At 45.5% G+C, this 14701-nt stretch overlaps 1 protein-coding gene across 1 annotated transcript in view; it reads left to right on the top strand.

Annotated features, from left to right (window-relative positions):
* KCNQ3 (potassium voltage-gated channel subfamily Q member 3) overlaps nucleotides 1-14701 on the top strand; it is a 55587-nt gene that overhangs the window by 3296 nt on the left and 37590 nt on the right. The window contains exons 3-7 of the mRNA XM_006021992.2: nucleotides 2624-2750; nucleotides 5041-5213; nucleotides 8727-8882; nucleotides 10890-11000; nucleotides 12395-12490. Of these exons, the coding sequence (XP_006022054.1) occupies nucleotides 2624-2750; nucleotides 5041-5213; nucleotides 8727-8882; nucleotides 10890-11000; nucleotides 12395-12490 (663 nt within the window). The remainder of the gene's footprint in view (nucleotides 1-2623; nucleotides 2751-5040; nucleotides 5214-8726; nucleotides 8883-10889; nucleotides 11001-12394; nucleotides 12491-14701) is intronic.

The raw sequence follows: 14701 nt of genomic DNA, 5'->3' as shown, positions 1-14701 counted from the left end.
CACCTACATGCAGCCCATGTTAAAGCATACTACTAAGAAAAGAAAAGCAAGTGTCGACATACGGAATGGGAGATAATGGGCTAGGCAGTGTCACTGCCTGCCAGCAAGAATAGCAGCAGTCTTGGTGCTGATTAGGCCTCAGCTAGAGTATTGGTTCTAGTTCGGAGCAATACAGTTTTAGGAAGGAGGTAGAGAAACCGGAGAGGATCCCGAGTGAGTGACAGCAATGATGAAGGGTTGGGGAACGATCTGTCGGGGGAAGTTATGAACCCAGTGTGTGTAGTCTGGAGAAAAAGAGATTAAGAGGGCACATAGTAGCAGTTTTGAAATATTAGAAAGGCTGCTAGAAAGAAGAAGGAACCACTGGTCTCCCTTACCACAGAGCACAGAACATGTGGACAGTGAGTTTAAGCTCTAGCGACTAAATCTTAGGAAAGACTTCCTAACTGTAGGAACCATTAGGCAGTGGAATACACTGCCCAAGGGAGTAGAGGCATCTCCTTCACTGGGAGTTTTCAAGAAGAGGCTACATAAGTGTCTGTCTGGGGTGGATTAGAAACAGCCCCTTCTCTGTCTGTTCAGGGTTTGGCCTAGAAGACCCTTGGGGTCGCTTCCAACCCCATGAGTCTAGCCAACAGGGGGGAAGACACAGGGCTTTGTCTCCATTTCTACTCCTCCCTGGAGCTTTAGCTGTTGATTCAGGGCTGCAATGGCAGCATTTCCGTGATGCCAGGAGCTGGAGCGCTCAGTGCTGACATTCCTGTATGAACCACAACACTGACAGATAGGAGCACTGAATTAATTCCCTGTAAAGCACAGCACCCTCCATTCACCATTGCACCTGAAGATGGTGCTGCTGCACACCTTTTGTCCAACAGCTTTGTGGTGAGAGCGCTCACCTAGGAATTGGGACCCCTGGCTTCTGGGCGTACCTTGCACTGAGAGGATGCATACCCATGCACATTAAGATGTGGGCAAGGCTGGCCAGGAGTCCTTCCATTCCTCTGGTTGGAGAAGCCCCACTGGGCAGCCATAAGTACAAGACTCACGAGACCAGAAAGAGAGCAAGCAAGTGGGAGCGTAACTGTGGCCAAGTGGAGGCCTGGGTTCAGGCCCCTTTTGCCACAGTTATTTTTGTTTTGTTTAAATCACCAACTTCAAACAATGACCTCTATTGATTTAAACCAATGACCATCTAACTTCAAATTCATATAGTTCATTTAGCCGTCCCATTTCAAACATACCTCCTTGGTGTCTGCCTGAAAATGGGAGAGAATGATCGTATGATCAAAGTGACAGGTGTTTAAAACAGGACAGTCAGCAAAACTTGGATGTGTGGTCACCCTAAACCATTTGAGTGCTTCTGAACTCATGCTGTGCTTTAAGACGAGCTGCCTAGGAATTCCTATACAGGGATCCTTTCAGGCTAAAATGGAAGTGGCCCATGAATCCAGTGGCCTACATGGTTATGTAGTGGCTGAATGGGGACAGTTAGGACTGTTCTTTGTGATTTAAGATGCCAAAATTATCCTAAACTCCTGTGTAGGGACCAATTAGGGTCTGGCCCTTGCCCATTGACATCAGAACTGTCCAATTTGTAAGGGCTGCACGATGCACAGACGGCGCCACCATGAGCCCCAGGTCCCCAGAACCGGACAACACAGGGGAACACCTCCCTCCCACCCCTGCTTCAGCGCACCAATGCCCTTCCCATTTCACTGCTGGCTTCACAGCCCTGACCCCACTACCCCATCCCCTGGGTTTGGAGCAAGGGAGTCCATAGACCCTGGCTGCTGCTGTACCCTTAGCTTGGCAGAAGCTCAGGGGCTGCAAATCAACCCTTTGCGGGTCGCATACGGTCCTGCTTTTGCATTATCACACTGCTGACACAATAAGACTATCTCCACTCCCTCCGTGTTGAGAAGTCTTCCAGTTTTGGCAAACTACAGGCTTGAAGAGATTGAATTTTCAGTCTCCTTTCATAGTGATTGGATAAGTGTCCAGCCCCTAGGAGGTTAGGAGGAGTTTGTGTTTGATTGTTCATGCCAGAAAGGGCCCTAAGCCACAATTGCAGATGCACATACCTCCATAAATTTCAGTCTCATTTGGGATCCCAACTTTCCAGTGAAGGCCCATCTATATACGGTTCAGAAAGCCCAATGTGTTTTTCTTATTCAATACAGACAGTTTGTGTCAGATCTTCAAAAGAGTTCAGATCCTTGATCCTTGACCTAAGTGCTCAGTGTCCCGCAACTCTGAGCACAAAGAATTCTCATCTTCCCTCATCTATTGAGAATGATGGGAAACTCCTCATCTCCTCTCTCGTCCATACACACAGTTTGAACACGTTGGAAAATGTACCCTCTGTCTCCTCCCTCCCGTAGAGAACAATAGGAAAGTCTCCCTCTTCCTCGGCTGAGCACAACAGAGAATTCCTGCTCTTCCCATATTGGGAACCATGTAAGATGATGGCTGCTGAGTTGCTTTTTTTAATACATTTATATATGTTATTTTCCTACATGCAGACATGAACATAATGTTTGATTCTACAGGCTTGACATGTCTCGAAGTACTGTAGTACTTGTGATGTGCCTCAAAAATATAACTTGTGTCTTTGATGCAGGAGACATTCGCCATCTTCATCTTTGGAGCAGAGTTTGCCTTAAGAATCTGGGCTGCTGGCTGTTGCTGTCGGTACAAAGGATGGAGGGGGAGACTCAAATTTGCCAGGAAGCCTTTGTGTATGCTGGGTAGGCACAAATTCTTTCTTATTCTCTGTGTATGTATCTCACTGGGTCAGATATAGTAGATCTTCCCTAAACATCCCCCAGTGAAAGACAAGGGTAAAAGCTGCCGACATTCAGCCCCCAATCCACAGTAGACGTTCCACGGTGTTTAGAAATAATTATTAAGTGCCTAAAAAGAAAGATTCGTTTAAGAAATGCTTTTGTGGCTTGGCAGTGAGTTGAAATTGGATACTGACTGAGATGTTCTCCTGGATCACAATCACTAATTCACATGGTAGTTAAGTTAGAAAATGGCACATAAAAACGGCATGTCTTCACTCAATATGTCTGTTCTCCATGTGTCTTTGAACTCATTCTGAAGGCTTTATTGATTAAAAAAGCTTGATTTGTAATCCAGTCTACTTGATAAAACACTGGACTTGGGAACAGGAGCCACTGCCCCAGGCCAGCTCTGTGATTTTGGGGAGGCTTCACACCCAAGCTTTGTCTAAGTTTCTGTGTAATGTTTCCAGTGTATAGGTTTTCCTGTTCATCCAAGCAGCTCAAACTCTTGTCCAGGTTCTCCTTATCTTGTAACTCCATTACTCTAACAGTCTTTATGCTTGCCTGGACGTGCTGTTATGCCTCACTGACAACTACGCTGGATCTTGCTTAAAAGATCATCTTCCCAGCCCATCACGTGAATCAGGTCCCCCTTCTCTATCATTCAAAATTCAAGTTGCTTGTCTTCACTTTCAAAGCCCATCACAGCCTATCTCTACCCTCCCTATCATGTTGAAAGGTCAGCTCCCATCATCTTCTCGAAACCCCTCCTTTGCCATGGTTCCTACAAAAAATGTGATGACCTTAAGGCTCATGCTAGGATTATTTTCTGTCATACTGGCCATTATCATCCTGTTGTTTCTTTGTGCTCCTTTGTCCATCTGCATTCATCTCTTATCTTACACAAAGATTGTAAACTCTTCAAATCTTTTTGATCTCTGATGACATATCACCTCACACAGTAGGGTCCTGGTCCAGGACTAAGGCTCTTGCAAATAAATAACTAATAATTGTTTCTCTCCTGTCTTTTATCCATCTTATTTTTCTGAATGTAAACTCTTCTGGACAGGGGTTAGAATTCGCAATGTGTTTCTGCAGCAACTCCCATGTTTGCATTTCATTTGTGGCCGCATTGTTACTGTGGTACAGTTACAACCACTTTTTATAAGCCAGCTGGGCTTTGTTGCATCTTATGCATCCACGATGAAGTTGTCATCTGCATTGGAAGGACAACATCTCTATTGATAATGATAAATGGAACCCAGTTGAATTTTTAAAAATAATCTCAATTTGTAAATTATGTGGGTTTGTTTTCAATGAAAATGAATAGGAAACCTACATAGTGTGACATCACAGGCTTTATTACAAATGAAGTCTTAAGATCAAGTGGCCAAGAGCTATGAGATCATTTCTGAAATTGCTACTTGTTTCCATTTGGATAATTTTGGGCTCAGAAAGATCCACCAGTAAGAAATCAATCTGCATTTCACTCCTCTTTGGCCCCTGTGATACCCTTATGACACTAACCTGAGCCGTCAGCCAGTTTGCCAAAACCCAGGAAACACCATCAGGAAGAGAGGAGTTTCTTATTCACTAACCATTTTGTGTTTAGTATTTCTTCTTGTTCAATACAACCCACTCATGGGATATCTCAGCTTTGGTTGTTTTTCTCTTTGATGCATAAGCCTGCATTTAAATATCTTCCATTCCTCTCACTAAATGAACTCACAGAGGGATATGTTGAAAGGGGGGTTGCAAAGAGGAAGAAGTTGCAAAAAGGATGTTCTCAGTGATGGCAGATAAGAGAACAAGGAGCAATGGCCTCAAGCTGCAGCAAGGGAAGTTTAGTTTAGATATTAGGAAAAGCTTTCTCACTAGGAGGGTAGTAAAGCACTGGAACAGGCTACCTAGAGAGGCTGTGAAATCTCCATCCTTAGAGTTTTTAAGACTTGGCATGACAAAGCCTTGGCTGGGATGGTATAGTTGGGAATGGTCTTGCTTTGTGTAACCCTAATTTTCTATATTTGCATGTCAACCGGGTGATCTGTAGATTACCTGAATACCAGATTTGTCCTATCCATGCCCCAGGCTGTGTTTGAGACATGAGTATATCTTTCACTGGCTACAGAAATCATTCATTACTGGACTTGAGCTCTTCCCAGGGGATTTTACAACACAAATCCATAGAATTTAGCAGCAGGGAATGGGAATACTCTTACGGCAGGATTTTTTAATATATTTTGTTTTGCAGATATCTTTGTGTTGATTGCCTCGGTACCAGTGGTAGCTGTTGGAAACCAAGGCAATGTTCTGGCTACATCCCTCAGAAGTCTGCGCTTCCTTCAGATTCTCCGGATGCTCCGAATGGACAGAAGGGGTGGCACGTGGAAGCTTTTGGGATCAGCCATTTGTGCACATAGCAAAGTAAGTGAGAGACTTGACGGACCAATGCAACTTAGATTGGGGAAGAGTGAAGGCCCTTCTGAAGCAGAAGTCTAGAAGTCAAGGTACATGAGTCTTTTGCACAACTCAAACACAGACCTGCTCAGGGGGGGATCCAGAGGGGGTGCAGTGGCACAGCCCCACCCCCTTTTCTGACCATACCACAGAAGCAGCATTCAGGGACTTATAAATTACCCTAGCAGGTAAGAATCCTCCTCCCTTCTCTCCTTGTTCAGAGGCACATCCCCTCCTCTTCTCTTTCTTGCAATGCCCTAATGCATGACCTGCTCCCTGTGGGAACTGGCTCCGTGGGGCCCTATACCTATCTCACTTCTCCCTCGCTGGGCTGTAGCAGGTGGGCAGAAGGTCTGGGCACCCCAAATCCTGTTGAGTTGTATTTACTGATTTGCACTACTGCAGTTCCCAGACAGGTCAGGGTCTTAACGTGTCAGATATTGTTCAGACATATAGTGTAAGCTAGTTCTGGCCTCTGACCAGCTCACAAGCTTATCTGAAAATCAAGCCAAGGCTTTTACTTTTTGCCTGAATATGGATTTGGGTGCCTGTTTTTTAACAGCTAAGTCTGAAAATATCAGGAACCATTTGCCCATCGGTAAGATTGTTATAATCCTTCCTCAAAGCAGGGTATCAAACCCAGGGAAAGGCCTGAGTGCTTGAGGTACAGGCCTAGGGTCCCCTACTCCAGGGCTCATTTGATGATACCAGAATCCTAGTTTTCTCATAAAAGAGCCCCTTAAGTTTCTTGTCCTTAGGATTGTGAAGAACAGGTCAGAAATGTGATTGAAATGTAGCTGATGCAGTGACATCCCACACATTTTAATAGCTTGTCAGCTTCAAGATGCACTAGTGTTGATCCTTCACTGTCACATCAGCAGAGAGAGGGCTCTCTCTGCCACAGTATTCTTGATTAAGTGGAATTTCACTGAAGCATTTGCTAGAGATGCATCCATTTTTGTCAAGCTTTCATTGGGAGTGTGCAAGAGAGAAAAACAAGGTTCTTTGGGTAGGTGTGATATCTTTTATTAGACTAACTAAATAGTTGGAAAAATTATTCTTTGCAAGCTTTCGGGCACAAACACCCTTCTTCAGGCATAGAGAGAGCCTGTTGGTGTTTTTTATGGTCTCCTAGGTGGAATAGAAACCAATATGCAGGTCTGTGAAAATGCAGATGTATGGCAGTGGGGATCAGAGGTAATGGGAAACAATTGGTGCGAGACAGGTAGGTATGGGAAGGTGTGGGGAAGAGGGAATGTGTAACTAGTGAGATTGGAGAGCCAAGAGATTGGAGAGAATGGTTGTCTTGTGAGAACTGTGCCCCTCACAAGTGCACCTCGCAGCTCTAATCCTCAAAGCGAATTTACACAACACCTTTCATAGGCAAGCCTACAAACTTCATTTAATAAATCTACTGGACACAAAAAATAATGGACTAAATCGAGACATTGGATTTATGGCACATTATAACCTTCCTAACGTCTAATAACTCCAGATAACATGTCTGCATTTTACCAGCTACGTTCTGTCACCTGTTCAACATTTCCCCTTCCCCCGCCCCACCTACCTGTCTCACACGTGTGGTCTTCCACCCCTCTGATCCTCACTGCCACACATTTGCATTTTGCATATTGGCTTCTGTTCTACCCAGGAGAGCACGCAAAACACCCACAGACTCTCTCTATGCCTGAAGAAGGGTGTGTGTGCCCGAAAGCGTGCAAAGAACAATTTTTCCAACTATTTACAGTCAAATCCATGTTATCCGGCATTTAAGTAACTGGAACACTCTATTAAACTGTAAGAAGGTGCAAAGATGCATCTCAAGCCGGTCCAGAGAGGTGATACTCCCCCTCTACGTGACACTGGTCAGGCCATAATTGGAGTACTGCATCCAGTTCTGGGCACCACACTTTAAGAAGGATGTGGCCTGCCTGGAGAGGGTTCAGAGGAGGGCCACTCGCATGGTTGGAGGGCAACAGGGCAGGCCCTATGAGGAGAGGATGAGGGACCTGAACCTGTTCAGCCTCAGCAAGAGGAGGCTGAGTGGGGATTTGGTAGCTGCTTACAAACTCATCAGGGGAGATCAGCAGCAAATAGGAAGGGTCCAATTCCCCCCAGCAGCACCTGGGGTGATGAGGAACAATGGCCAGAAGCTGCTGCAGAATAGGTTCAGGTTAGAGATTAGGAGGCACTATTTCACAGTTAGGGTGGCTAGGATATGGAACCAACTTCCTAGGGAAGTGGTCCTCGCTCCTACCTTGGGTAAATTCAAAAAGAAATTGGATGAACATCTGTCTGGGGTCGTGTGATCCCAGCGTGTGCTCCTGCCACTGGTGGGCACCCCCCGCCCCCCTGTGCTACTGCTGTTCTGCGCACAGCGCCCCCCCCGCAACTCTGCGTCTGGCTGAAAACCCCCTTCTGACCCCAAACTACTATGAAACTGGAATTTACAGCTGGCCAGCCGGGCACAGGTGGGGAGGGTGGAGCTCGCATGCGGCAGCTGCTGCCACCAGCACCCCCCCATTCCCCACTTGTGCCAGATGGCCTAATAAATCACATTTACCCAAAGAACCTTGTCTGCCTATATCTTTAGACCATGGCTACAACCAACACCCCTGAGAGGGGAGACACTTTATTACTTGCTAGTGATGAGTGGTCTGAAAAGTAGAAGACCCAGACTCATGTCCCTGCTCTGCCTGGTCCAGAGTGATAGGGGATAAAATACTGTCCCTTGAGATAGAAGAGGAAACTTGAGCCCACATTTGGGCACACACTGTCGTAGCAAGCAGCTCAGGTATTGATTAAAACATTGTATTTTTCTGAATATCTGAAAGTTCCTGTTTTATTTCAATAAAGAAAGAAAATATTCTTCCAGAACCTCAAGTTGTCACATAACAGAAATGGTCATTTCCCCTTCAGCTCCAGCTCTAACCTGTGTTGTAGCAGAAGAGTAGTGTGCAGAGGCTGATAGAGGTACCTTGACTGCTGTGGTAACTATATGGGCGAGGTGGGGTTTCCTTCCCTTCACCCTGCCTCTGCAGAGGTAGAGAGAAGGTTCCTGCTGTTGATTTGGGAAGGTAGAGATAGCCCCGGAGGGCTGCCCCAACTTGAGTTGAAGGGAAGTCAGCGTTGTGTTCCAAGTAAAGGTGAGGGATGCAAAGCCATGGTGCAGGGACACGATCCCTGCGCTATGATGGGTTTAGGTCATAAATCCAGCTTTGGGCAAAACTGTATTTGCAGACTGCTTTAAGATCTTCAGGGCAAGGTGCTGTGTATGGGCTAATTAGTGTTGCATCTCTGCAGTGTTTCACAGTCAGTGCAGTGCTATGCCAGTTATGGACTCTGATCAAAGCAGGAGTGACAGTCCAAGCTATTATACCCTGTGCTTCTCATCTCCCTTGCTGCTTGACTTGCAGTGCTGCCACAGCAGAAGTTGAAGCTGGTTTCCGTTTCCTCATTGTCCGTCTGTTTCTATTTCAGGAACTCATCACTGCCTGGTACATTGGGTTCCTGACACTTATCCTCTCCTCATTTCTTGTTTATCTGGTTGAAAAAGATGTGCCTGAAAAGGATGCTAATGGAGTTGAGATGAAAGAAGAGTTTGAAACGTATGCAGATGCACTGTGGTGGGGGCTAGTAAGTAGTTGGAGACATTCTTACCTCTTGGTTGAACAGAAAAGAAGCCATGTGGTTTATGTCAGAGGGGAACGGGAAGCACTAGAGGTAACATTTTCCAAAGTGATTTAGGCACCCCTTAGCCTAAGCCCTATTTATTTTCAATCCTACATAAACTTGTAGGTGCCAAAATCACTTTTGAAAATGAGATTTGGACTCATTAGTCCATTTAGGTGAGATTCACAAAGGAACGGAGGTACTGAAGCCTAGGAAAGCCATTTGCAGAAACTTGGCCTAGCTCCCTCTTTAGCATTCAAGATGCCCTAGATGGCAAAATTTTAACCAGGAAACCTACTGAGGTGTCTTAGCATTTGTCAAGATGGACTGTCACCTATGGAAATGTATGTTTTGAACCACTTACTCCCCAAGGTGCCAACTTGCCCTCCCTTCTGCCTGACTAGGAACTAACATGACTAAATACCTCTCTCTAGATGTCCAGGGAGCAGTGAGCATGTGGGTCTAGAGCATGTAGGTGCTGCCATCTTGGCTGAGTTGAGCTCTCTAGGCATCTCTCTCACACTTAAAAGACCAGTCAAGAGTCACAAAGTGAGGGATCCTTGGATGGACTTGATCCCCTAGGTATTGCTCTGAGCACGTCTAACACCAACCGACACCACAGAGTTCAGCACCCACAGTCAACCGCGGTATCGGTGCCACTCACCCCCTCGTACAATATTTTAGTGCTCAGAGCACTTGCACAAGAAATGGAGACCCTGAGTTATGGGCCTCCCACAGCTAGGAAGGATTCAAACCCACATTTCCCGCTTCTAAAAAAAGTTAATGATTCTTTAGTGAAAAACATAAAAACACTCCTGAAGGCTCCCTCTTGCTTGCTTTTGCTCCGGCCCCAGAAATTCTCTACTCTTGGCTTCTCAGTGCCCCAACCCAGCTTCAGCCAGAAGGATGGAGAATAATCTGCCCCCTACTTCAGCCTTGTCTCTACCTTGGGAGTTAGGTACTCTTCTGGGAGCTTGGAAATATGGGTTTGAACCCTCCGCAGACTCAGGAAGGCATAGGAACCAGATTGCCCACATCCTGGGTGGAGCCAGGGGACTATTATAGAAAAGGTATGCAGCAGCCATGTTGTGAAAGAAAAGAGCGAGCTGGTCGTCTTTACACCGAGGGACAGCATGGACACCTGAGTCTAGTAAGGCTTTGGGGGTGTAAAGGTCAGTCTCCTATAGGCACCTTACCCCAGCCTTGCTGGTGGGCACCTGAGTATGGAGGGAGACAGGACCTCTATTACCCCTTCCACTTTGGTTTCCCTCTTAGCTGTCTCGGGCTCGCATGCTGGCTTTTATTATGAGGTCTCTTGCTGGTGCCTGGCACTCCCCATTTAAAGTGTAGAGCTTAGACATCACCTTGGGTTCCTAAATCCCACTCCCAGAACCAGATGCCTAACTTTTAGGTGAGGGAACAGTCCAAGGGCATGTTTTCGAAGTGCTTTGCTAATCCTGCCCTTATGTGCTTTTTGAAAAATACCCCAGACTTGGGGTTTATTTACACCCGAACAGTAGTTCACAACATTTCTGGGGTGACATACTGCTCTACGCTCCTGTAATACTGTTTGATGGGTATTAACAACAGTAACATGGTGGCTCTACAACCACAATCTTCAACAGCCTGAAAAATATTGTACAATTATTCTTCTTTGCTTTTTCCTCCTTGTCTTCCATCCATCCTTCCCCTTTCCTTCTGCTTCCCCATTCCTTTCTCCCACACACCCTCTAAAACTTTGCTGCAGACCTCCAGCAGCGCATATAACCCATTTTGAGGAACTTTGCACTGCAACAGCCTCCGTTTCTCTCGGTAGGTCAGCAGCACCCCCTAGCGGAGACACAGAAGGTCAAAGCAAAGACAAAACATTTGGAAATGCAGGAGTGATAGGAAAGCATAAAAAAAGAGCTCGTCCCCCTTGCCAATTTGCTTTGTCTTTTTTATGAAAGGGCCAACCCATTCTCTCCGCAGATTACGCTAGCTACAATTGGCTACGGTGACAAGACCCCCAAAACGTGGGAGGGACGGCTAATAGCAGCCACGTTCTCTCTCATTGGAGTTTCATTTTTTGCTCTTCCAGCTGTAAGTACCATCTTTCTTTTAGTTTTGTTGTGACACAGCCAAAATCATATAAAAGGAAAAGCAGTAGCCTCCTTTCTGCCGAGGTCCTGGGAATCTGCGATTTGGTGACTCGCAACTGGATTACTGTGCACATTCACACTTGGTATGGAAAAAGCGGCCTAATACTCCCTGATGACTAAATTGATATTGAGCCAAATGTGAATTACCCCTGTATGCTGTGTGGATGTTTCAGAGCTAAGCCCATATACAGGAGGATTACATTCAAGTTTTGTAACAGACCTGAGACTTGAATACAGATTTCCCACAAGGTTCATGGTAAAATTGTCAACAGTATCCCTATTTCTTAGGAAACTAAAAGATGTGACTTAGGTCACTTAGGGTGCCTGTAGACATGTGGGACACCTGCTCCGACGTGTTGTAATTACAGCGTGTTGGAGCAGGCTCGATTAACCGAGTGGTCCAGCATCCTCGGTCTCTCATGTATTCAGCATCCCCGTGCTTCAGAATGTCAGCTGGGGAGCTTTAACTAAAAATCAGTCAACGAGTTTTAATTTAAAGCATCCCTGCTGCCATTTTGAAGCATGGGATGCTGGATACATGAGACACTGTGGGCACTTTAATCAGAGCAGCTTCCAAGAGCCATTCTAATTAAAACACCCTCCCCACACCCTTGAGCACATGTAATGATTCCTTTAAGCACTTGGAAACCTTCATTTCATTGAAAAATGAGGCCTTCATCTACTGGGTCTGGACTGGATTCAGGGGGTAGTTTTGCATTTAGTACCTAACTCCCACAGATTGCCACAGGAATTGCGTGTCTTAAAATATTTTAAATGGTCCCTTGGTCACTTTTGAAAAAGGAACAGGCCCTCCCAAGCTAGTTTGGCATGTCTGAAAAAGCCACCTTCGCCCATAATTTTCTCAGGGGTCTTGATCCAAGATTTGGTTGAGCTTGGGCCTGGGCTCTGAAGCAAACATTGCCGAGTTCAGAGTTTGAGATGGGTTTCCCTTTGTCCCAAAACTGGAAAAGAAATTCATAGGAATGGGCGACTTTGTGTTCCCAAATCCAGAATATGGTTTCATATCTCCCTTGGGAGGGAGACAGAGCAGCTGGACACCAACCCCATAGGAAGGCAGTAGATGCTCTTTTTCAGGAGTTTGTAATGAAACCATGTGACATGTGGATCGGGGACATGGGGGGGCACGGGGCTGTTTGACCAAGCAGTCTGACACCCTGTGAGCAGAGCTGTCAGAAAGGTAAATACCACCCCGTGCATCCACACCGAGTTAACTGTCCCCTGCATGAGTTTCAAGAGAGTTGTCCTCATGTTCTCTGCTGTTCTTGTGTTTTCAATGAAATGATACCTGAAGTCTGTGACCATCATTGCTTTCAGGGCATCCTGGGTTCAGGGCTGGCTCTTAAAGTCCAAGAACAACATCGGCAGAAACATTTTGAGAAAAGAAGAAAGCCAGCAGCAGAACTTATACAGGTTTGGATTCTCTCAGTTGTCATCTTGAAATCATACCATGTATTATAGGTGCTGCAAAATGCAAGAGTGAATTCCTGCTTGACAGCCTCATTTCCCATTGCAGTACCTTACACGTTTTAAGTTTTGTAAGCAAAAAATAGACCTCTGAAGTCAGTCTAGAATGAGTCCATGATCCCTTCTAGCCTTAAAATACATTAATCAGAGTTCACAAAACACCCAGCCCTGTTAAAGCAAAGGCATCTTTATTATAACGTCATGGATTCAACATGTAAGCAGTCATGTTGCTGAAATTTTCTTGGAAAACAAAGACAAAATCTTTACTCTGTGGCACAAAATCACCAAAAACAGAATGGATTTTTTTTTTATTTTTATTTTGTGAAATGAGGAAATCCCATTAAAAATCTAGGTTTCACCATTTTCCTTGAGGCTTAGTACAGACAGTCAAAAAGCCCAAGGCTGAATTGATTTAGTCTTTACAGGTTAGTCTAAACTGCACAGATTAAACTGAAACAGAAGTGAACGGACATTCACCTTTGATTCAGGAAATGCAGCCACATGCCTGCAGTGGCTCAGGCCAGATGCCGGCAGGTGCTAGAGCGTGGCTCTCTGGCATGTAGCCAGCATGGGCTGTTGTTCACTTCCTTTTACTGCTCCCCTGAGGTCTCTGGGATTTGCAGTCCAAAATCACAGCAGCAGGGCTCTGCAGGGTTGCTCATCGCTTCCTCCTCCTGCTTCTAGGTGTCTCTGGGATTTGTAGTCTACAGTTGCAACCAGCAGTAAATTTGAGCGGGGCAGGGGGTGTTTAACGCCCCCCTGCCCCAGCCCTAGAAACCAGCTGGGGTTTGCCTCGGGGGGCAGCCCCCCTGCAGACATGCCCCCCACCCCAACTCATTGTCAGCCAGCACTTACTGCTCCAGCTAGGGAGCAGAGGGGCAGGGCCAGCCCTGCTCACTGGAGCAGATGGCAAAGCCCAGCCCAGGGCTGCAAAGCATGCTGGGATGCTGGGGGACTGTGATTTAACTTGAACCAGGTAGGGGTCTTGGACAGAAGTTTCATAAACCAGTTTGACCCAAATCAGTTAAGTCTGATACTGCATTCAATAAACCAGTTTCAGCCATTTTGAAACTGGTTTATGTGCACTGAACTTCTGTTCTCTTACAGGTTTAACCTAGTTTCTGATCACTTAAACCAGCCTAAGAGGCTAAGAGGCACTTATCTCTAGCCTAAGAGGCTATTCCACATGTAAATAAGAGTGAAACTCAACAGTGCAGAGAATATTGTTAAAGGGAGACTATTGTTGGGTTGAAAGGGGACAAAACTTAATGTATGTTCTTGGAAAAGAACATTGAAGAAAAAGGAGCTAGTGCACACGATTTGCAAAGGCAAGAATTGAGCCCTTCATCCTTCCTTTGATTGTGACATATGCAACTATAAAAAAAAATCTTACGTTCTGATCAGAAGTACATTGAAGTCAGTGGAAAGGTTCCCACTAGCTCCACTGGGCTTTGGATCAGAGCCTTAGTCTTTATTTCATAAAATTGAGCTTAAAGTTGACAGCATGAGAGCTAATTAGTTTGACCAGCATTACCCTCTCTATCTCCTTTGTATCAACGGTCTGAATAAAATTAAGTCAATGGTAAAACTTTTCCAGTGGGATCAGAATGATTTCCTTAAAAAACAGTGGTAGTTCTGGGCACTCAGGATCTCCCAGAATCAGACCAATTTGCAAGCAAATATGTTAAACAGCATTTACTACTTTTGCATCCAAAGCATTCCCTACCAAAGCACTAGATCCTGTGAAAATGCCTGGAGTTTGACTTATCTTTTAAATTAGAGAATCGCTGCATAAGAGGATCCACCTTTAACCACATTATCCCCATGTACCAATGGTGCTAATGGAATTCTAACACTGCTCTGCAAAACTTTCCCCGGTGGCACATCGAGCAGACTACTGCCTCCTAGCCCTAGCTCGTCCACATCCTCAGGTTGAATGGAGGACATTTTGCCAAACCAGAAGCACCTTGTCAGACTTCAGACTAAAACAAGACTGGTAAAATGTAACCTTCTTTAGCTGTTTGAAAACAATGGGCAACACACAGTAGCTTTCCATGTATGCCCCAGGGAGGAATTTTTGAGTGCCACTGTCCTGAACATCTTTTTCTGTCATCTTTATGTGAACCCTGGCACCATCTAGTGGCAACTTTCAATATT

This window comes from Alligator sinensis, unplaced genomic scaffold (assembly GCF_000455745.1).
Source record: "Alligator sinensis unplaced genomic scaffold, ASM45574v1 scaffold651_1, whole genome shotgun sequence".
Classification (NCBI taxonomy): domain Eukaryota; kingdom Metazoa; phylum Chordata; order Crocodylia; family Alligatoridae; genus Alligator; species Alligator sinensis.
Note: the sequence above shows the minus strand (reverse complement) of the source record. Positions and strands in the feature narration are given on the sequence as shown.